General features: G+C 41.3%; 1 protein-coding gene across 2 annotated transcripts in view; it reads right to left on the bottom strand.

Moving 5' to 3' along the window:
* LOC122553483 (potassium channel subfamily K member 10-like) overlaps positions 1-17829 on the bottom strand; it is a 40911-nt gene extending 23082 nt beyond the window's left edge. For both annotated transcript variants that reach the window (XM_043697295.1, XM_043697296.1), the window contains exons 1-3: positions 17550-17829; positions 15388-15710; positions 4937-5054 (exon numbers count right to left, since the gene is read on the bottom strand). In XM_043697295.1, the coding sequence (XP_043553230.1) occupies positions 4937-5054; positions 15388-15710; positions 17550-17634 (526 nt within the window). In that variant the 5' untranslated portion in view covers positions 17635-17829. The remainder of the gene's footprint in view (positions 1-4936; positions 5055-15387; positions 15711-17549) is intronic.
* Between the last annotated feature and the right edge of the window lie 4542 nt (positions 17830-22371).

The following is a 22371-nucleotide window of genomic DNA, read 5'->3' as shown; positions in this document are numbered from 1 at the left end:
AAGACCCTGATGACCCAAAAATCCTGTCCTTTAAGTGTAAACTCTTTATTAGCACTGGTACTGATGAAGGAGCTTCAGCCAAGCGATTAACCTCTTTTTCTCAGATTCTGATGGATTTTTGGTACAAATGCAACTTCCCACTTGCAATGTAGTTATTTTTTGATTAGAATTTTGAGAACATTTAGAAAATTAAGCACCCTCCACTTATTTCTGTACAAGGGATGGGATTTCAGAACTCCTTAACGAAGATACAATGTTACAAAATACGGCTACATTACACACTGCTGAAAAAAATTAACATTCCAGTCATCTACAGTGAGATCATTCTGAGTCTTGCTGGGAGAACACCACATTTCTCATTTTCTGGATATTAAACATGCTACAAATTTCCATATGTGCCAAATTCCATCTCTCTATACATGGTCACTAAATATTCTTTATAATTTTTGTCAAATGTATTTTACCTCTAAAATAATCTTAAACAATGATTCTAGAATTCAACAATAATTAATTTAGCTATTGACGAAGAAAATAAAATCAAAGAGCATGCTTGTTCATTTCTTATTCCTTACTATTCTCATTTGATAATAGCTACAGCAAAGCATGGAAGCTTTAGTTGATGCTCATTGAATAAAAGATGAATTTGTATATAATGCCACAAAAGCATATTCAAAAACATGTGCATGCTTTATATTTCGTATTGGACCTTTAAAAGAATGAAAGATAGATTCACATCATGATTGCACGTTCTTTACAATATTAACTCACATACGCTGTTTACAACCCAAAACCTTCATCTGACTGGTAATATGGGTCTGAATTTTATACAGAGGTGTTGGGTCCATTACTCTAGTTTTAAAAATGGATTGTGCCTGCCTCCGTGTGGCCAGGTTGCCGTAAGCTGGTGTAACAGATGTCAGATCTTACTTGTCAAGGCAAGATTTCTGCTCAACCGCAGAGGAGATCCTGCTCATAAAAATAACCGGACAATTAGATGGCCAACAGCTTTGAAGTCCCTGAAACACCACCAGGAGTGCTGGTCATTGGTGGAATTGCAAACTGTATCCAACAACAGTCATCGATGGAGCTGGATGAAAATGTAAGTTGGGGCTGTCAGTCAGGGCCAGTCTGTTAGACCGTGGTAAGGGGTGTGGAGGATTGGTAAGGGATGATTAAACATTTGAGTTGCCTGCATATTGTGGGTGTGTGTGAGACTCTCCTTTGGGCTAAAGGTGCATGAACAGTCTGGACACCAGCCTACAAAAAAAATAGTATAGAGACTTCCTGCTTCTCCTGGTAAAATACCAGGGACAGTGACAATGGAAAGAGACCTTAAAGTGGACAGTGTCTCATGTGCCACTGGTAAAACATGAGCAAAGGTGGATAGGTAATTGACAGGGTGCTGTCACTATGGTACCTGATTTTGCAGCCTCTCTTCCTACCAGCTCCTTTAGGGATATTCATAAAATTCCACCATCATATCTCCTTGGAATCAGCAGTCCAGAATAGTGCAGTATTCTCCAAATATATTAGATTCCCTACAGTGTGGAAACAGGCTTTTTAGCCCAACTAGTCCACACTGACCCTCCGAAGAGTAACCCACCCAGACCTATTCCCCCTAACTAATGCACCTAACTCTACGGGCAATTTAGCATGACCAATTCACCTAACCTGCACATCTTTGGACTGTGGGAGGAAACTGGAGCACCCAGAGGAAACCCATGCAGACAGGGGGAGAATGTGCAAACTCCACACAGTCAGTCACTCAAGGCTGGAATTGAACCCAGGTCCCTGGTGCTGTGAGGTAGCAGTGCTAACCACTGAGCCACCATGCTGCCCCATATGCAACTTTTATTTTTATAGTGCCTCTAAAACAATAAACATCTCAAAAGTCTTTATGGAAAAGAAACAGTCAACAAACAATGAAAAACCATTGAAGACATAATTGGTGATGGGTTTCCCAAAGCTTTCTCAAGTAAGAAAAGTTAGAAAGATTGAGTGAAAATGTTCTAGACTGAAGGAAACATTGTTAATTTAGCAAATCAATTTATGCAATGAATACTTATTCTCAAAAGGATTCATTTTAGACTCTGTTGTCATTTAATTAAAAGATATTGCAATGAAGCACAAGTGTCGCCCAACTGCTTGTTCTGTGGTGTTGTGGAGTCCATGGACCATGTATATATATGGGGTGTGGGTGCTTGCACTCCCTTTTTGATTTTCTGAAAAACGTCCTCCTCTGTTTTTGGTTGTACTTCAGTCCCACGCTCCTGATCTTTGGACACCTGATACGGAAGGGAGAGGGCAGGTCTGATGACCTCCTCGTGGGTCTGCTCCTGGGCCTGGCCAAACTGGCCATCAACAGGTCCAGGCAGCGGGCCGTGGAGGGGGTCGTTAGGGCTGACTGCCTGCCCCTCTTCCGCGGTTACATTAGGGCCCGGGTGTCTCTGGAGAAGGAACATGCGGTATCCACCAACACTCTTGAGCTGTTCAGAGAGAGATGGGTGCCGCAGGGAGTGGAGTGCATTATTTCTCCCCAACTCTATTTTGATTTAATCCCTGCCCTCCCCTTCACTGTTTGATCACACAGCATTGCCCTTTGACGTGAAGGGCACTGTTTGTCACTGGCCACTCGGGTAGTTCCTTTCTTCCTGGTGGTGGAAATTGAATAAAGATTCATGCTTTGTGTCTTTCACTGTGTCTCACACCTGCACACACACAACATGGGTGCTGGGGAAAAAAATAAGCACTACCGCAGTTAGGCAGTAGTGTGGGGGTAATAAAAAAAAAGACCAGGAGCGTTAGATATCAAGAAAGAAGAAAAAAAAAGAGCAGGAGTGTCACACCTCCTGCTCACTATGAGTGCTGGCTCTGAAGCACGAGTGTCTAGACAACTCCTACAATTTGCACCAGGGTATAACAAACTTTAAACCTGTTTAAGTACGGTTCTGCAAATGCAGCAAAGTCTAGTTATCCTCAACTGGTTCACATATATGGGTGTCTTGAGCACCTCAGTTTCTTTCACTCAACTAGAAAGGTCTGTTTGTAAGCCAGTAAGGAGAGTGAGTGTGCTCGTATGCAGAAATGAATTGTACAGATAGTGTTGCAAGTTTCCTCCCAGGATTACAAAGAGCAACGAAACAGGGACAAATATCTCCAGGAGACTGAATCACATCATGAACGAATTAGGAACTTTCTGGTCCAAGTTAATGAAGCAGCCAGGTTTCAATTGAAACAATTTTTAAAATTAGGAAGAATAACTAATGCCCAGTCATACTGAAACAACTCACAGACAACTAGTGAATGTGATTGTGAATTTGAACCAACCAGGACTGTACAGAGTGCAAAGGACAAGTAAGGAGGAGAGGAGGGGATGAGGTTGGCAATATCTGCCTGATGAAATCTCATACACAGCTCACCGTTTGCTAGTACAGGCTACTTGTTTATTTCTTTTTGTTTGCATTGTATGAGGCCAAAGGAAATCAATTTGCATAAACTGAGAAAATTCAATAGGTAATGGCTTTAGTGAGAGGGAGAAAGACAGAAAGAGGATGATTTCTATGCTGTATATCATCCTCCATCATCACTGTTACAACTGTTGAATAACCTTAATAATTTTACATGATTCACATCACAATTGTGCTAGCAGGGACCAACAGTAACCAACATTATGCTTGGTGATACCTCATGCCAATAAGGGTGACTTCTTGCTTTTTGACAATATGAAGGCGGGGGTTGTTCCTGGGTGTAAGGCTTATGTATACTTTTTATAAGATGGTGTAAAAGTATAAAAGTACTTTATGCGTTTTTTTTTGCATAGCCCATTAGGAGCACATGAAGTAGTATTAGTTATAAAAGTACTGTCAGGAATTCCATTTGACCAGATTGACGTTACAGTCCTGTTGGTGTGATTTTACTGTGTTCAAATTAGCTGTTGGCTTTCCTATATTGCAATACTAACTAGGTTTGAAGATGTTGTGTTGGCTGTAAAGCACTTTGGAAGTTCCTTAGGAAGGAAAAATGTGCAACATAAATGTAAATCTTTCTTGACACTCCCTTCATATTCACTCAACACGTTTTAGCCTTTATGACAAGATCTCCGGATTCATCAATCACGAGTGTCATTCAGCAATGATTTGCATATGTCTATCAGATCAAGGCATAGGAGGTCTTGTGGCCTAATGCCTCCTCACCCTACCAAGGTTTGGTATCATGGGTCAGACCTGCCTTTGCTCAGAGAACTGAAGAAGGAAATCAGATAATTTTGCCAACAGAAGAGCTCAATAGAGAGGGAAGAGCCATTCTAAGCTCGCTCCTCCTCTAGTTAGGCTGTGAGACCCTGAAATGGGAACAAAGAAAATGAAAAATAGGTGATGGAAAGATGTATCTCACTTTTTCAGCAAATTGGTAGCAAATTCAAAAATGGACTTTTATAAAGAAATAATAGAGGAAAGAAGAAGCAATAGTATTAATGGTAAGTTTTTTGCATGCATGTGGAAACAGTTTATGGCACAGTACTTCAATGCTGTCAAGTTTAGCATTATTTGTGATTCATAATTAAAAGCTCCAAATTGAATGGAGAATTATAATCTTAACTAGATTATCATTTTTGAAAGTTTTTTTGAAATATTGATGCATACCTACTCCAGCCATGCACTTATTAGATACTAATCAAAATAGGGACAAAGTGATCAGCCACTAGAAGAGGGATCAGCATAACTTTGGCCATTGTATGTCCACCATAAGATAGGGCTCATCCAAATTACCGTTCTTTGTTATGCCGCTGATAATGCATGTATCTTGTTTAAGTATGAAGAGAAGGATGTTGTAAAAGTGAATAGTGCAGAGCATCACACAGATATTCTAAAATTATATTGAAACTATTTTTACATATGCTGTTAATTTTGGTAATAAAGTTTAATTTTTAAAAGATTACCTATGGTGGTTATCACAGTCCCAGCAAAGAAAAAGGCACTACCAAGTTCCCAGTGGCTTGTATTATTAGCTGAATTATCTACAGGATTCACTCCAGCACCAAGAGCCTCAATTGCATGCTGGAAAGAAACAGTTGTACATTAATAAATTATACTTTCAGAAAAATTCACAATAAATCAATTGAAACATTTGTTAGTGAATACCCAGACTTATAACTTTAAAGAGGAATTTAAAATACTATACGTAACTCACATACAGCACACAAGCCATAGCTTCCTGGTCTACAAAGCCATATGAAAACATTGCATTACATTTTCACACATATGCAGCTGACACACAAATCTAGCTCACCATCACTTCTCTTGATCCCTCCACTGTTTCCAAGTTATTAGACTGCTTATCAGATATCCAGTATTAGATGATCAAAGATTTTTTTAAATTAAATACTGGAAAGACAGAAGACACTTTTTCCCTGTCCCCACTTCAACTCCATTCCCTAACTACTGATGCCAATCCACTCCCTGTGGCTCAGTGTGCTCGCAACCCATGGTTTCAGACTTCATCCCAAATGAGTTTCCAACTCAATATTTGTGTAATCACTAATACCACCTATTTACACTTCTGTATTCATGTTTTCATTAACTCTAGGCTGGACTACTTCATTATAATCCTACATCACTCTTAACATTTCCTCACTTCCACTAGACACAGAGTTGTCCTATGCAATTGCAGAAGGTGTAACACTTGCCTATTCATCTCCCTCCTCTCCTTACTGTCCAAGGCCTGAATACACTTTCCAGATGAAGCAGCATTTTGCTTTCAATCTAGTCTACTGTATTTGATGCTCAAAACACTGCCCCCTCTACAGTGGTGAGACCAATAACAGACTGGGTTATCACTTTGCACAACATTACCCTAACCTCCCAATTTGCTTGTAATTCCAATTAACCACCTTGCTCTCAAGCTTACATTTCTGTCCTAGGACTGCTGCAATGATCCAAGCGCAGCACAAGCTCAAGGAACTGTAGTGATTGTAATAAGGTCAGCCAGATGGACCTCATAAAATATGAGTTCTCTGACTGTAGCAGTTAATCTAGTCCAGTCAGGGAGCACTGGTTGACAGATAACAGCAGGAGTATCCAACTGCTTGTTCTGTGGCGCTGTGGAGTCCGAGGACCATGTATATATTGGGTGTGGGCGTTTGCACTCCCTTTTTGATTTTCTAAAAAACTTCCTCCTCTGCTTTTGGTTGCACTTCAGTCCCTGCTCCTGATCTTTGGGCACCCGGTACGAAGGAGGGAGGGCAGGTCTGAAGACCTCCTCGTGGGTCTGCTCCTGGGCCTGGCCAAACTGGCCATCAACAGGTCCAGGCAGCGGGGCGTGGAGAGGGTCGTTAGGGCTGACTGCCTGCCCCTCTTCCGCGGTTACGTTAGGGCCAGGTGTCCTTGGAGAAGGAGCACGCGGTGTCCACCAACACCCTGGAGTTGTTCAGGGAGAGGTGGGTGCCGCAGGGAGTGGAGTGCATTATTTCTCCCTCCAACTCTATTTTGATTTAGTCCCTACCCTCCCCTTCACTGTATTGATCACACAGCACTGCCCTTTGATGTGAAGGGCAGTGTTTGTCACTGGCCACCCGGGTGTTTTCCTATCCTCCTGGTGGTGGAAATTGAATAAAGATTCGTGCACCTTGTGTCTCTCACTGTGTCTCACACCTACACACACACCCCATGGGTGCTGGGGAAAAGTAAGCACTACCGCAGTTAGGCAGTAGTGTGGGGGTTAAAAAAAAGAAAAAAAAATAGAAAAAAAAAGGAAAATATAATCAGAAGATGTCACTGGCCACTCGGGTGTTTGCCTATCTTGAGAGTTGGATAAAAAAAAGAGAGAAAATAAAACAGCAGGAGTATCCAACTGCTTGTTCTGTGGCGCTGTGGAGTCCGTGGACTATGCATATATTGGGTGTGGGCATTTGCACTCCCTTTTTGATTTTCTAAAAAACCTCCTCCTCTGCTTTTGGTTGTACTTCAGTCCCACGCTCCTGATCTTCGGGCACCCCGTACGGAGGAGGGAGGGCAGGTCTGAAGACCTCCTCGTGGGTCTGCTCATGGGCCTGGCCAAACTGGTCATAAATAGGTCCAGGCAGCGGGCCGTGGAGGGGGTCATTAGGGCTGACTGCCTGCCCCTCTTCTGCGGTTACATTAGAGCCCGGGTGTCTCTGGAAAAGGAGCACGCAGTCTCCACCAACACCCTGGAATTGTTCAGGGAGAGTTGGGTGCCGCAGGGAGTGGAGTGCATTATTTCCCCCTCCAACTCTATTTTGATTTAATCCCTGCCCTCCCCTTCACTGTCTGCTCACACAGCATTGCCCTTTGATGTGAAGGGCACTGCTTATCACTGGCCACTTGGGTGTATCTTTTCTTCCTGGTGGTAGAAATTTGAATAAAGATTTGTGCACCTTGTATCTTTCACTGTGTCTCACACCTGCACACACACAACATGGGTGTTGGGGAAAAAAATAAGCACTGCCGCAGTTAGGCAGTAGTGTGGGAGAAAAAATAACATTAAAAAAAACTGACATTCACTACCGCAGAAAAAAGAAAAAAAAACAGCAGGAGTGTCAGACATCTTGGCACTCTGAGAGCTGGCTCTTGAGGGAGCTAGATCAGCATCAAGGACTTTCCACATGTAAATAAAGGTGACTTGGTGATGGGACATCAGCCTCTGTGAAGTTATTTCAGGAAAAAAAAGCCTCACTTTCTGCTTAGGCATGTTACAGTCTCAATGTCACAATACTGAACTCAATAACTTCAGAAACTGACAGTGTTATGTCTGCTCTCCATTTTCTTATATTCTACCAATTCCACCATTCCCTACACCAACCCCCACAGTCTTGTCTTCTTTATTTTGTTCTTAGTAGAGAGAACACATTGTTTCTCTTTCACATGCTAATTTATGCCCATTTTACATTTTTTTTCTCTTTCTCCACCATTAACAACCATTCTGACTTATTTCTTCTCCTCTGCCTCTGTCAAATGTATAAAAATATATTTCCACTACCTTCCAGTTCTGAAGAAGCATTGTACCAGATGCAAAATCTTAACTCTACTTCTTTCTCCACAGATACTGGCAGACCTGCTGAATTTCTCCAGCATTCTCTCTGATTGTTCTAAACATTTGCGTATTGTGAATACCTGACTCCATAATTTATGCAATTTAGAGGTATAGTTTTACAAAACTGAAGTTTTGGTTGGGGACAAAAGTGTTAAATGTAAGTTAAATAGATTCTCTTGGTTGGAGAACTTGTAAATTGACCTTGATTAATTATACTTAGAGTGTTTATTTAATCAGGTCAGAATTAGAGTAGTTAGCTTAACATCGGTCAATCAGGCAGTCAATATGGTATGCAGAAAGTAAATTACATTTGACTGATTTATTAAACTTTTTGAGGATCCATGTAACATGAAAAAAGGGGAACTTGTATGTGTGGTGCACTTGGATTTCCAGAATGCATCTGACAATGTGCCCATGGAATCCATAAAATCTCTACTGTATGGAACTAGGCCATTCAGCTCAACAGGTCCCCACCAACACCCCAAAAAGCTTCCCACCCAGACCCATTCCCCTACCCTTTCCCTGTAACCCTGCATTTCTCATGGCTAATGTACCTAGCCTACACATCCCTGAACACGAGCATGGCAATTTAGCATGGCCAATCCACCTAACTTGCACATTTGTGTTCTGTGAGAGGAAACCGGAGCACCTTATAGAGTCCCATGCAGACACAGGAAGAATGTACAAGCTCCATACAGACAGTTGTCTGAGGGTGGAATTGAACCTGGGTCCCTTGCGCTGTGAGTGCTAACCACTGAGTCCAATGCCACATCAATGATCACTATACAGGGAACTCATGGGATAGAGGGTAACATATTAGCATAGATAAAGAATTGGATAGCTAACATGAAATAGCAAGTGAGTATAAATGGATCATTTTCAGATTGACAAGCTGTAGCTAGTGTCAAAATGTGTGGCGCTGGAAAAGCACAGCAGGTCAGACAGCATCCAAGGAACAGGAGAGTTGATATTTCGGGCATAAGCCCTTCATTCCTGACAAAGGGTTTATGCCTGAAACGTCGACTTTCGTGCTACTCAGATTCTGCCTGACCTGCTGTGCTTGTCCAGCGCCACACCTTTTGATTCTGATCTCCAGCGCCTGCAGCCCTCACTTTCTCAAAGCTGTAGCTATTGGAGTGCCAGAGGGATCAGTGACATAACCTCAGCTATTTACAATTTATATCAATGACTTTGACGAAGCAACTTTATGAATGGTTGCTTAATTTGCTGATAGAATAGCAAAATGATAGGTGAGTAAATTATGAAGAGGACATAAAGAGATATAGATAAGTTAAATGTTTGGGCAAAAATTTGGCAGATGGCATAGAATGTGAGAAAATGTGAATTTGTCCATTTTGGCAGGAAGAACAGAAAGGCAGATGATTACTTAGGTAAAGAGTGATTGCAGAACTCTGTGTATTGCAAAACTCTGTTGTACAGAGAGCTGCAGATGTTTTGGTACGTGATTCATAAAATGCAATGTTGTCATAATTATAAGGAGCAAGGAATGCAAGAGTAAGGAAGTTTTGTTACAATTGTACATGGTGATGGTAAAATCACATCTGGAGTATTGTCTCCTTACTAAAGGAAGGATATAATTACATAAGTAGTGCAGAAAAAAAGTTCATTCAGCTGATTTTCAGATAAAGGGGTTGTCTGATAATGAAAGTTTGGACACATTGGGTCTGTATCTATTGGGGTTTAGAACAATTGTAAAATGGTTTTGTTCAAACATATAAAATCCCAAGAGGTCTTGACAGGGTAGTTGCTGAAAGAATACTTTCCCTTATAGATGAGACTAAAACTAAAAGGAGACATTTAAAAAATCTCCCATTTAACCTGGAGGTGAAGAGAATTTGTTTCTCTCGTATTATATAATTCTCTTCCCCAGAGAATAGTGGAGGCAGAGTCATTGAATATTGTTAATCCTAAATTAGACAGATTTTTGATCCACAATGGTTCAAAGGGTATTGGAAGTAAATAAGAAAGTAAAGGCCACAGTCAAGTCAGCCATGATTCTTATCAAATCACGGACTCATCTTGAGGGCATAAATGGCCTAACTCGCTTTCAAATTCATGCGTTTACATGCAATTAAAATGAAAATAAACTTAAACAATAGATGACCCATTTCTAAATCTGTGATGAGGCCTATATATACCTCAATAAATGATTTAAATTACTTATGTCATTCTCTGATGAAATTAAGGTAAAAGCACCATTGTAAATAGGGAAATTTAACACGAAGCTTACCCTGGTTTCACTCAAAATTTGAATTATTCCTGTGGGTTTAAGAATCAAAGTTGGTTTAATTAATGCAAATTTTTGTTTGTAAGATCCCATGTATGCCACATTGTCATGGATATGAAATGGATATGGAACTGTACTATTTTGTGGTGTTTATCTCTACATTCTCATTCACAGAAACAGGCATTCAGCAATTTAATTTGGGGACAGATAGAGGAAGCTGCAGCTCACTGAGCCAAGGGGAACCTTCAGGTTCTGAAGAAGAGGAATATCAGACTCAAAATATTAACCTTGTCTCCAAACCTACTGAGTTTCTCCAGCATTTTCTGAGTTTGTTTCAAATTTCCAGCATCTGAGGTATTTAGCTCTTATAGGAGCAGAGGAACCTGAATGTATTTGTTCTCGACTATTAATCAAGAAACTCAGGTAATGTTCTGGGGACCCAGATTCAAATCCCACCACAGCAGATGGTGGAATTGATAACCATGAAACTATTGTTAAGTGTCAGTAAAACCTATCTGGTTCTCTAATGTTCTTAAGGAAGGAAATCTGCCACCATCACCTGGTCTGGCCTACATGTGATTCCAAAGCCACAGCAATGTGTTGATCCTCAACTGCCCTCTGAAATGGCCTACCAAGCCACTCAGTTGCATCAATCTCTATGACGTCTCAACAAAAAAGTGAAACTGGACAGACCACCAGGCATCAACCTAGATGCCAGGAAAAGACAACAGAAGAAACAACCTCATTGACCCTGCTACGTGCTCCTTACTATCATCTGGAGGCTGAATGGGGCTTGACACAATTATACTCACAGAATCATACCTGACAGACAATGTCCCACTGCCACAGTCACCAACCCTGGGTTGGTGATTTTATTCACCTTCAGGACAGACCCAGCAGAGGTGGCGGAACTGTAGCATGTAGTTGGGGAGGAGCTGCCCTGGCAATCCTCAACATTGGACCACATGGCTTCAGGTCAAACATGAGAAAGGAAACCTCTTGCTGGTTATGACATACCTCCCTCAGCTGATGAATCAGCTCGTCTAGTCAAGGTCTTTCAGTACAGTTACATCTGCCCAGAAATGGGAATCAATGAGTATTAGGAGGCAAACCCTCCATTGGCTGGAGTCACACCTGACACATAGGAAGATGGTTGTAGTTGCTGGAAGTGAGTTATCTCAGCTACACACATCTGCAGGAGTTCTTCAGGTAGTGTCTTAGTTTCAACTATCTTCAACTGCATTATCACTGATCTTCCTTCCATCATAAGTGGGGGTGGTCACCAATGATTGCACAATGTTCAGCACCATTTGATATTGAAGCAGTCCATATTCAAATGCAACAACATCTGGACAATATCTAAGCTTGGGTTGACAAGTGGCAGGTAACATTCATGCCACACAAATGCCAGACAAGGACCATGTTGAATAAATGATAATCTAACCACTGGCCCTTGACATTAACTCGTGTTACCATCACTGAATCCCCCCTATCAACATCTTTAGGGTTCCCATTGACCAGAAACTCAACAGGATAGCCACATAAACACAAAGGCTACAAAAGTAGGTCAGAGGTTAGGAACACTGTGGCGAGTAACTCACCTCCTGATTCCTCAAAGCCTGTCCACCATCTACAAGACACAAGGCAGGAGTGTGATGGAATATTACTCCCCACTTGCCTGGATGGGTGCAACTCCAACAACACTCAAGAAGCTTGATGCCATCCAGGCCAAAGTAGCCTGCTTGATTGGCATGACTGCCAAAAGCATCCATTCCCTCTACCACTAATGCTCAGTAGCAGCAGTGTGTACTATCTGCAAAATGCACTGCAGAAATTCATTAAAGATCCTTAGACAGTACCTTCCAAACCCACAGCTATTTTCATCTAGAAGGACAGGACCAGCTAATACAAAGGAAAACCACCACCTGCAAGATCCCTTCCAAGCCACTCACCATCCTGACTTGGAAATATATCACCAGTTCTTCACTGTCACTGGGTCAAAATTCTAGAATTCCCTCCCTAAGGGTATTGTGGCTCAACCTTCCCCCAGGAACTGCAGCTCACCACCACCTTTTCAACAGCAACCAAGGACAGGCAATAAATGCTGGCCAACCAGCAACATGCATGTCCTACATATGAATTATTTAAACAACAAGGGCATAGAATTAGATTAATTAGTAAAAATAGAAAAAGTGATATGAGGAAACCTTTCTTCACATAGTGAGTGGTAAGGAGCTGGAATGCCCTGCCTCAGAATGTGGTGCAGACTGGTTTTACTTTGGTTTCAAAAAGGAGATTTAGACAATTATTTGACAAGGAAGAACTCATACAGTTATGGTATAAAGGCAAGGGAATGGCACTAGGTGGTTTGCTTAGTTGAACAGCCATTGGAGACACAATGAACTAAATAGCTACTTTCTGTGCCATGGAAACTTTGTGACTATCTGGTATGATCTGATTCTATAATTTCTTTTAAATGTTCAAATTTCACTTTAACTGTCAACAGTCTTTACAGGGATTATAAAATTGATCTCTCACATTCTAACCTCCAAAAGTTATCCAAAACACTGTTGTCTGTGATTTTCCTCATTCACTATCACTCCCATGCTTGCTGACCTACACTGGTTCTTTGTCAAGAAAGGTTATGATTTTAAAATTATCTTCATTGTTCTCAAGTCCCTCCAGGGTATCACTTTCTATTTTTCTAAAATTTTTCCAAATTTTCTGTGCTTATTTAGTTCTGGATTCTTGAACATCCTCAATTTTAATTGCTTCACTAATGCTGACTCTGTATGAAGTTGCTGAGATCTCAATTTCTGGATCACTCTCCCTTCCCTGCCTACCTTATTTTCCTGGTTTCACTTATTAATTCAACTCAACTCCTTGATCAAGCATTTAGTCACCTGGCATAATATTTAAGTGATTGAAATCTTTTGCATTTAGGGATGGGGAACAAATATCAGCCTTGCTGGCAATACCCTTATCCTATCAAAGAATTATTAAAAATATGGTTCAGTGTTATACTTTGTTTTTAATGCTCCTGCAATGGGCCTTGAGACTTTTTATTTTGTCAAAGGTTCAAATGAATATGTAATGTTGTTGTTTTAACTATCCTCAAGCTGGTCATTTCAGAAACCAGCAGCAAGTGGAAGTTATAGTATTAAATTTAACATTTTTTGTAATAAAGCTTGAAAGGAAGTATTTCTATTGTCTGAGTTAAACTTTTCTTTAATACGTGTTTTATACTGGAACTGTTATGATAAGCCCAATTCTATTTCATGGCCCACTTTAAAAATAAGTTTGGACATTTCTAGTTTGAATATTTAAGATAATGCTCAAACATTTATATATTAGAGCAAAATAATTTGGAATATCTCAGATCAGGCTGTGTCAATGAGGAGAAAGTGAGGACTGCAGATGCTGGAGATCAGAGCTGAAAATGTGTTGCTGGAAAAGCGCAGCAGGTCAGGCAGCATCCAAGGAGCAGGAGAATCGACGTTTCGGGCATGAGCCCTTCTTCAGGAGGAGGAGAAGGTAAAGCTAGCATTTCAGGTTGGTGACCTTTCATCAGATAAACAGGTCTTGATACTTGTTCAACTAGCAATATCAAGTGTAACAAAGTTATAGAAAACAGCCCACGAAAATTGTTTCAAATCTTACAATAACATCCTTTCTATCAGTATTCTGTATCTATCAGTGGCCTTTTTTGGAACCAATTCTAGTAAAACTTCCTACTTTATTTCATATGATTCAGGAATTGTGATTCTGTGCATTCTCAATATGTGTCAATTTTGATTTAAAAAAAACTAATCCAGTGACACTATATGAAAAACGACTAGAGTTCCGCCAAAATTCATTCCTGATCAGCAATGATCCCTCAGTCCAGCATTACAAAATAAAGCAGATTATCTGGCCATTATCTAATACTTATATGTGAGGCCTTGCCACGTGCAAATTGGCTGCTGTGTTTATCGCAGTGGTTACTCTTTAACAGTCTCTAATAGGTTGTAGAACATTTTAGAATATTTTGAAGTGGTGTGGAAGAGTGTTTAATTGCAAATCTTTCACTATATACAGTAAAACAGTGAAACTGGTTTAGTCCAACAGGTTTATTTGGAAGCACGAGGTTTTGTAGGTTTGCTCACCTGCGGAAGGAGCAGTGCTCCGAAAGCTAGTGTATCCAAATAAACCTGTTGGCCTATAACCTGCTGATGTGTGATTTTTAACTTTGTACACCCCAGTCCAACAGGGCATCTCCAAATCATGACTACCATCGACTACAGTGAAACAGAAATATATTTACCTAAGTTTAAATGTAACATACTGCGTTTATTGATGGGTTTTTTTATTTAAAAAGGCTTGATTTAACCCAGGTTCCATTGTTCTTATTCCTGTATTCTTAATAGCAGCATCTGACTGGTTGTCTCTGGTGAAATGGAAGACCCTATGTCAGCGCCAAAAGGGCTGCACACTTAATTGTTGAATGCCACTGTCTGTGAACTGTTGGAAGACAGGAATTATCGCCACATGCTAATAATGATGCATTAAACTAAGTCAAAATCAAAAGTGAGATATATGTACTTGTGTTTGGAGTAACACGGCCTCCCAGAAATGGACAGGAGTTCATAATCACATACCGTGTAGATTGTTCGAGTATTACCTTTCGAACGTGCGAATAACCGGAATTTGATTTGGTTTTGCCATAAACATGATGCAGCCTTTACGTTTAACATGAGATAGTTAAGCTATTTACTTGAAAAGTGTTCATTGAAAGAGGGATAACTTCATCCTTTCTTGGACTTTAAGCACCTGGTGACGGTTACTTGTGAAACAAGATCTTTGTAAAAACAAGCATGTGGAAATGGCGTGTCAGTGCGATCTGAGCATTAAGTCTGACCAATAACATCCACCCCTTCTCAAAACAAAAAAAACAACTACTTCCCTTTACCAAAACAAGTTCTATCCTTTCAAAATAATGTTTTCTTTGGTGGGGCAAGTTTGGCGAGCCGACGCATTTATCCAGCCACTTCCAACTGTGAGATGTGTTTGGAGTTAAATCTGAGGCCAGCCCATGTGTGCATTCATTTTCTTACCTCAATGAGTGCATCAAGTTCTCCGGGGTTCACACAGGGGTGATTTCGAAGGAAACTGGATTTCTCTGTCGTGATCTTATGCTTCTGTTTGCTTTCGAAAGGTTTTTCCAGAGCTCGGAACACGGTGCCTCCGATCACCAGGTAAAGGACAACGACCACGAAGATAGCCAGCACCGTTTTCCACTTCATGACTGTGGGCGATGTGTGAGGGCCACTGTCCATGCTGGCTACCACCGTGGTCCTGGAGGATATGGACAGCCTGGGCACCGGGTAGTGCCCGTTGGTCTTTGGATCACAGGCTTGCACTGTGGATTGGACAGCGACTGAAACAAAAACAACTGAAGAGTAACTCTGATCCCAGTGTGGAGAGGGGTCAAACCTATAGCTCTGTGCACTAAAGAAGGACATTTGGGGCCTGAACTGTCAGTCTGATATCATTTCAAGATGCATACTAACTTCATAGTTTTGTTTCGAGTCTGACCTTGTAATTAGATGCTTCCTGGAGGTGTACGGTTCAGCGAAACGCCCTGTTTAAATTGTGTGCAAATCAGCCCTTTCAGGTTGGCTCTGTACAATGTGTCATGCAAAAGTGTTGCTGTAGCCGGAGTAGTATTTTCTTTGGATGAAATAGGGGCGTGCCGTCAGCGCTCCCTCGTGTCGGTCGTGTTATTCCCTGCCGTTTCTCATCGACTGATTTGCTTGTAGTGTGAGGGTGCAGCATGTGCGTGTACAGCTGGGCACTGCGCCCAATGTGTGGGGTAAATGGACCCTGGAAAATACATGCAGATGTGTGCCTCTCCTCTACAAAATTCAAAATGCCTTTCTTCCTGGACCTACACTTCGATCTTCCCAGGCAAAATAATGTCCATTGACTTGCACTAACAGCAACTGACAATACTAAATGTGCTCGAACTGATTACAAAAGATCTATTTAGGTTAGATACAAATTTATTTGAATACATAATGTTATATCTATCTGGTATTGTTTTAGTGGCCATTAATGCGATGGGTGACCGGAGACAGCAGCAGTGCCTTAGAATCGTTCTAAACGTAAACAGAAACTGGCATCTTGTGTAGGGTTACCGGAAACGGTCTGCGTGCAACGAAACGGCAGCTCCTAGGCAACATTCCACTGGGGGTCGTGGCAAACTAATGCACCCTGTAACAACGACCCACCCCGGCAGCTGGCTGCAAAGAGTCGGTTTGGATATTTGCATTCAAGCCACATGAAAATGAGTAGACTTGATGAAGAGCTTGAGTCTGTTTCGGAGAAATCAAAAGCTGTTTGGATTGATGTAATTGACTGCTGGAGCAGTTGAGATGGTTATTATCGTACATCCATCCAGCAGTTTTTTTTATCGGGGAAGTCTTGCCGCTGAACGTTTTGAAATTGTTCCCAGTGTGTGTGTGTGTGTGTGCTGCAGTGAAAGAACCATTTTAACAAAACACCTCAACGGGAATATTGCAAAGCAGCAAATAGGGGAGAGCGAATGCGGAGACGGTTAGAGCTGAAGAGGTATAAACATATCAGTTCCTGGTTTAATTTTGTCAATAGCATACACTCGTCTCAACAAATTAGCTCTCGAGCAATAGTGAGGCTTTTTTGTTCATTCCTTCCCGCCGCAGCAGACTGCGGGTTTTTGCTGTGTGCTTGCCTGTCCATGCAATAATGCAAAAAAAACACGAAGCAGCTACACACATACACCCCAGCTGTACTCGTAATCGGAACCAATAATCAAATCACAATGGTGATGAAATGAAAAAAGAAAGCGGGCGAAATAACTGGGTATTGCCGAGATGCAGTTTGGAATGAATAAAAGATTGGCATATTCAAAGTGAGCTTACTGTTCAAATCTCAGTCATACACCCAGACACCCTGGTGTAACTGCTCAGTTAACAGTGTAGCATCGTATCATAATGGCATTTGTCAGACCCCGGACTGGGAACCCGATAAGCGAATTCTCGTTCGTAAATAAAAGAGAAACGAGAAAAAAAAATTTGGCCGCCAAAGGGCAATAGTTCCCACCACTGTCTACCTCTTTGTGTATGTACATATACCTGAACGATATACCGAACAGTATTTACCCTATGGGCAAATACTGTTCAATTCATGGAATAAAATACCACACGTACATACACTCAAATTCAGTACAGCTACGAACCTGGAGGGTCACAGCTAGTGTGTTTTCTTGATGATTCTATTGGAAATTTCATCTTAGATCGCCAAAACCTTTTCTTTCCTTGCATTCGCAAATTGCAGTCAGTTACTCGGAATCCGCGTACTTAAGATAAAAGGACATCCTCTGGAGTTAACATTTCACACAAGCGCATTTTATTCCAAGCCAGTCGATCAAAGGAAAATTAGATTTCTAAAACATATATTCAAGCGAAATTCCTAAACCGGGCTGAGGCTCAGCAACATCAGAAAGGATTCGTGCATGAATGATCTCACACTGCAGAGTGCAGGACGAATTGCATGCGTCCGCCTCGCATATGGCAATTAAAACAGAAGTATATTGTCTGTGGAGACCATCGATGCTCTTGCTTCCGAAGAGTGGCTGAACTGAGTTGTTTTTTTGGCTGGAGATGAATGCTGTGTATGGCTGTGTCGTGTTGTTAGGTGGAGTTGTGAGTCGGAAGACACCCTTGGATTGTAGGCACATGGCGGTGTCCTGCGGCAGGCGGCAGCCAACTCATCATACATTCCCCCCACACAGAAGGATGGAATAAACAGTCAATATTCGGCCAACGGGAAGGGACTCCTCCCAGAAGGCGATTGTTTACGCTACACAGTTGCTTCTGTAATGGTTGAGATGTGGGTGTAGGTGCTCATATCTCTTTGGAAAATCAATGCAGAAACATTACTTTGGCTTTTTGTGGGATTGTTGTGTTGTATCATTCCACCATGCAGATGTTGACAACACGCACACAACAGTTTGTTTCATTAGACCACGTCTTACTTAATGCGTATCGTGCTACTGAACCTCTGACATGCCTGTACTGGAAAAGTTTTTATTATATAAACACCAAATGAATTTTATAATTTTTAAAATGTAATTTGGACCCGGAGTATGAATACACGTTAAAACAGTTGGTGCATATCATGTACAGGTCATGCTGACAAACGTCCCACACGTTTACGTCCAGGCGTGGCTGGGCTACAAGTAAATACAAGGAATAAGGGAACACGATGGTTTGTCACAACTACGCGCAACTGTTGATTGCATTTTACATTACTTCATCGCACTGCACCGCAACGATATTCTGAAATCTGTGCGGAAGAACCGTGCCTTCAACCGCAACCACTGCTCACACCGACTGAACCATCGGCTCTTCCGGGGATACAGCCGGAACAAAAGAGAGGGCGGTGCTTTCAGACACTTAGACAACAAAAAGTTTTTTTAAAAATTGGGCGGGTCTGGCAACGTGGTTCGTTTGACCCATTCTAAAAGGTGTCAATAAATGCAACCTTTTATAAATTGTCAACGTAAGGCGTGCGCAAGAAAGTAAAATATAATCTGGGTACAGTCAAAACAAGATCAACAATATTTAATCTGGATGTGCTGCTAACATAATGTTTAGACTAGAGTGTGCTGGAAAAGCACAGCAGGTCAGGCAGCATCCGAGGAGCAGGAAAATCGACGTTTCGGGCAAAAGCCCTTCAAATTCCTGATGTAGGGCTTTTGCCCGAAACTGGATTCTGGATCAGTGGTGCTGGAAGAGCACAGCAATTTAGGCACCATCTGAGGCCTGTCCTCGGATGCTCCTAAATTGCTGTGCTCTTCCAGCACCACTGATCCAGAATCTGGTTTCCAGCATCTGCAGTAATTGTTTTTGCCCGAATGTCGATTTTCCAGCTCCTCGGATGCTGCCTGACCTGCTGTGCTTTTCCAGCACCACTCTGATCTAAACTCTGGTTTCCAGCATCTGCAGTCCTCACTTTTGCCTTGCTAATATAATGTGGCAGTAGCCACTGGGTTGCATGAAGATTCCTGCAAAGTTTTTTTTCAAAGTACAGCATACCTTTCTTAGGATTTATGTCAATCTTATGTCAATGAACCAATAGCTTCATGCACCAAACCTCAACATAATTCCTTAAATGTGCTGCTTCCTGTATCAATTTTAGTTTCTGTATTGTTCTAGCAATACAACTTGAAAACAACATTTGCTGTTCCAACAATCTTGTCTTACAGATGTACAAAACTTTATTTCAGCCACCATAACCACCAGGGCAAGGGATAGCATAGAGATATTGTTTCTGGCCTAATAATCCAGAACAATACTTTGAGAACTCAGTTTGTATCCCACTGCAAATGATTAACTTGAGTTTTAGGAAAAACAATTATTGTAAAAAAAACCTCTTACCTTTCATGAATGATCTTTATGGAAGGAAATCTACCTTCACTTTTCATTGAAGCAAAGGTGATCTCCTGGCTTGTTGGTTATGGTAGAGTGGTAGATATGCCAACCCTATCAGGTTTCAGATCATGTTTGAAAGCAATTCTACTGGTTTTGATGGCCCACAATTGAGGTGTCAATCAACTGAAGCTATAACAGGACCCCGTACAACACAGGAATACCAAACAGCACAAGTAGCAACTACACATGAATTGTGATGGATGATGAAACAACTTACTAGAGAAGGCTTCACAAATATTCCAATCCCCAATGATTGGGGAGCCCAGTGCAACAGTACAAATACTAAGGCTGAATCATTTGTGACAATCTTCAGCCAGAAGTGCCAAGTGGATGATCCATCTCCATGGACCTGGTTTGGTCTACATGTGACTCCACATACACAGTAAAGTGGTTGACTCTTAGTCACCCTCTGAAATGGCCTAATAAACTACTCAATCATATCATAACAGAAATGAACCTGGGCAGATGGCATCAACCTAATCACCAGAAATGGTAATATTGACCCTGCAAAGTTCATCTGAGGAGTCAGTACGAAAATATGGAGAGCTGCCTCACAAACTAGTCAAGCAACAACCTTACACACACACTCACAGAGAATGTCCCAGGCAATACTATTGGTGTGCAGGACTGATGCAGCAGCCATGCCAGTTCAGTGATGCAAGAAGGAATAACCTGGGAGCCCTCAACATTGATCCTAGACCATGTGAAGTCTCATGGCATCAGGTCAAAGATAGACAAGGAAACCTCATTCAATCCCCTCCAGTCTTCACATTGAAAATACCCTCTATCATTTTGTGTGGAACAACAGCTATGCTAACTGGAATAAACTTCAAATAAATTTAGCAACTCAAGTTTGGACATCCATTCAGTGTTGTGGACCATCAAAACCTGTGGAATTGCATTCAAACATGATCTGAAACCTGATAGGGTTGGCATATCCACCACTCTACCACAACCAACAAGCCAGGCGATCACCTTTGCTTCGATGAAAAGTGAAGGAAGACATGCCCGGATCAGCAACAGGCATATCTAAAAATGAGGTGACAATCAACTGAAGCTATAACAGGACCCCGTACAACACAGGAACACTTGAATACCAAACAGCACAAGTAGCAACTACACATGAATTGTGATGGATGATGAAACAACTTACTAATGAAGGCTTCACAAATATTCCAATCCCCAATGATTGGGGAGCCCAGGGCTTATGCCCGAAACGTCAATTCTCCTGTTCCTTGGATGCTGCACTTTTCCAGCAACACATTTTCAACAGTACAAATACTAAGGCTGAATCATTTGTGACATTCTTCAGCCAGAAGTGCGAAATGGATGATCCATCTCTATCTCCTCCAGATGTTCCCAGCATAACAGACACCAGTATCCAGAAATTACAATTTATTGTATGTGAAATCAAGAAACAGCCAAAGGCACTAGATGCTGGAAAGGCTATGGGTACTAACAATCTTTGAGCAATAGAACTGAAGGCTTGTGCTCTAGAAGTTGCCATGGCTCTAGCACAGCTATGACACTGGAATCTATCTGACAATGTAGAAAATTGCTTAAATATATCCTGTAGAGAAAAAGAAGCATCAATGCAACCAGGCCAATTAATACCGAATCAGTCTACTCTCAATTACAAAAGGGATCATCATTAAAAATGTACTGTCAACCAGCACTTGCTTAAAAGGTTAAGGGGTGGATATGATCAAAGTCTTCAAGATATTAACAGGAAAAGACAGGGTAGTTAAAGATAAAGTATTCCCACCAATAGGGGATTCTGGAACTAAAGGTTATAGTCTGAGAATTAGTGTCAGCCCACACAGGAGAAATGTTCGGAAGTACTTCTACACATGAAGGATGGTGGATGTTTGGAACATTCATCCACAAATGGAACCAAATATTGGATCTATTGTTAATTTTAAATCTGAGTTAGATTTTTTTTATCAAATGAGATATGACGGGATATGGGGCAAAAGCAGGTAAATGGAGTTATGCCACAGATCAGCTATTATCTAACTGAATGGTGTAACAGGCTCAAGGGTCTGAATGGTTTACTCCTGTTCCCATGTTCGTATTTGGATGATAATAAATTTGAGGGGAAGTTACAGGTGGTGGTGTTTCAGACACAGGCTGCCCTTTTCCTTCTGGATGATAGAAGCAATTGATTTGGAAAATGTCTTTAAAGAAGCATTGGTGCATTGCTTTATCTTGCTAGATAGCATGCATTGCAGTCCCTGGGTGATGGTGGTGGAGTGAATCAATGACAAGGTAGTACAAATTAAGCAGGTTTCTTTGACCTGGATAGTGTTGAGATTCTTGCATGTGGTTTGAGCTTCACTGATCCAGGCAGTTTGAGTATTAATCCATAACACTCCTGATTTGTGCTTTCTTAGAAAAGGTTAAAAGAGTCACTGGATGAGGTATCACAGAATAACTAGCTTCAAAGTAGCCACATTATTTATATGGTTAAACCTGTTAAATTACTGATCATTGGTGAAACTCAAGAACCTAGAAGTGGGAGAATCAGTGTTGATAATGCAATTGAATATGGAGGAGAAGTGGGAT

The sequence above is a fragment of the Chiloscyllium plagiosum genome, chromosome 10 (genome assembly GCF_004010195.1).
Source record: "Chiloscyllium plagiosum isolate BGI_BamShark_2017 chromosome 10, ASM401019v2, whole genome shotgun sequence".
Lineage (NCBI taxonomy): Eukaryota > Metazoa > Chordata > Chondrichthyes > Orectolobiformes > Hemiscylliidae > Chiloscyllium > Chiloscyllium plagiosum.
This window is presented reverse-complemented; position numbering and strand designations above follow the sequence as displayed.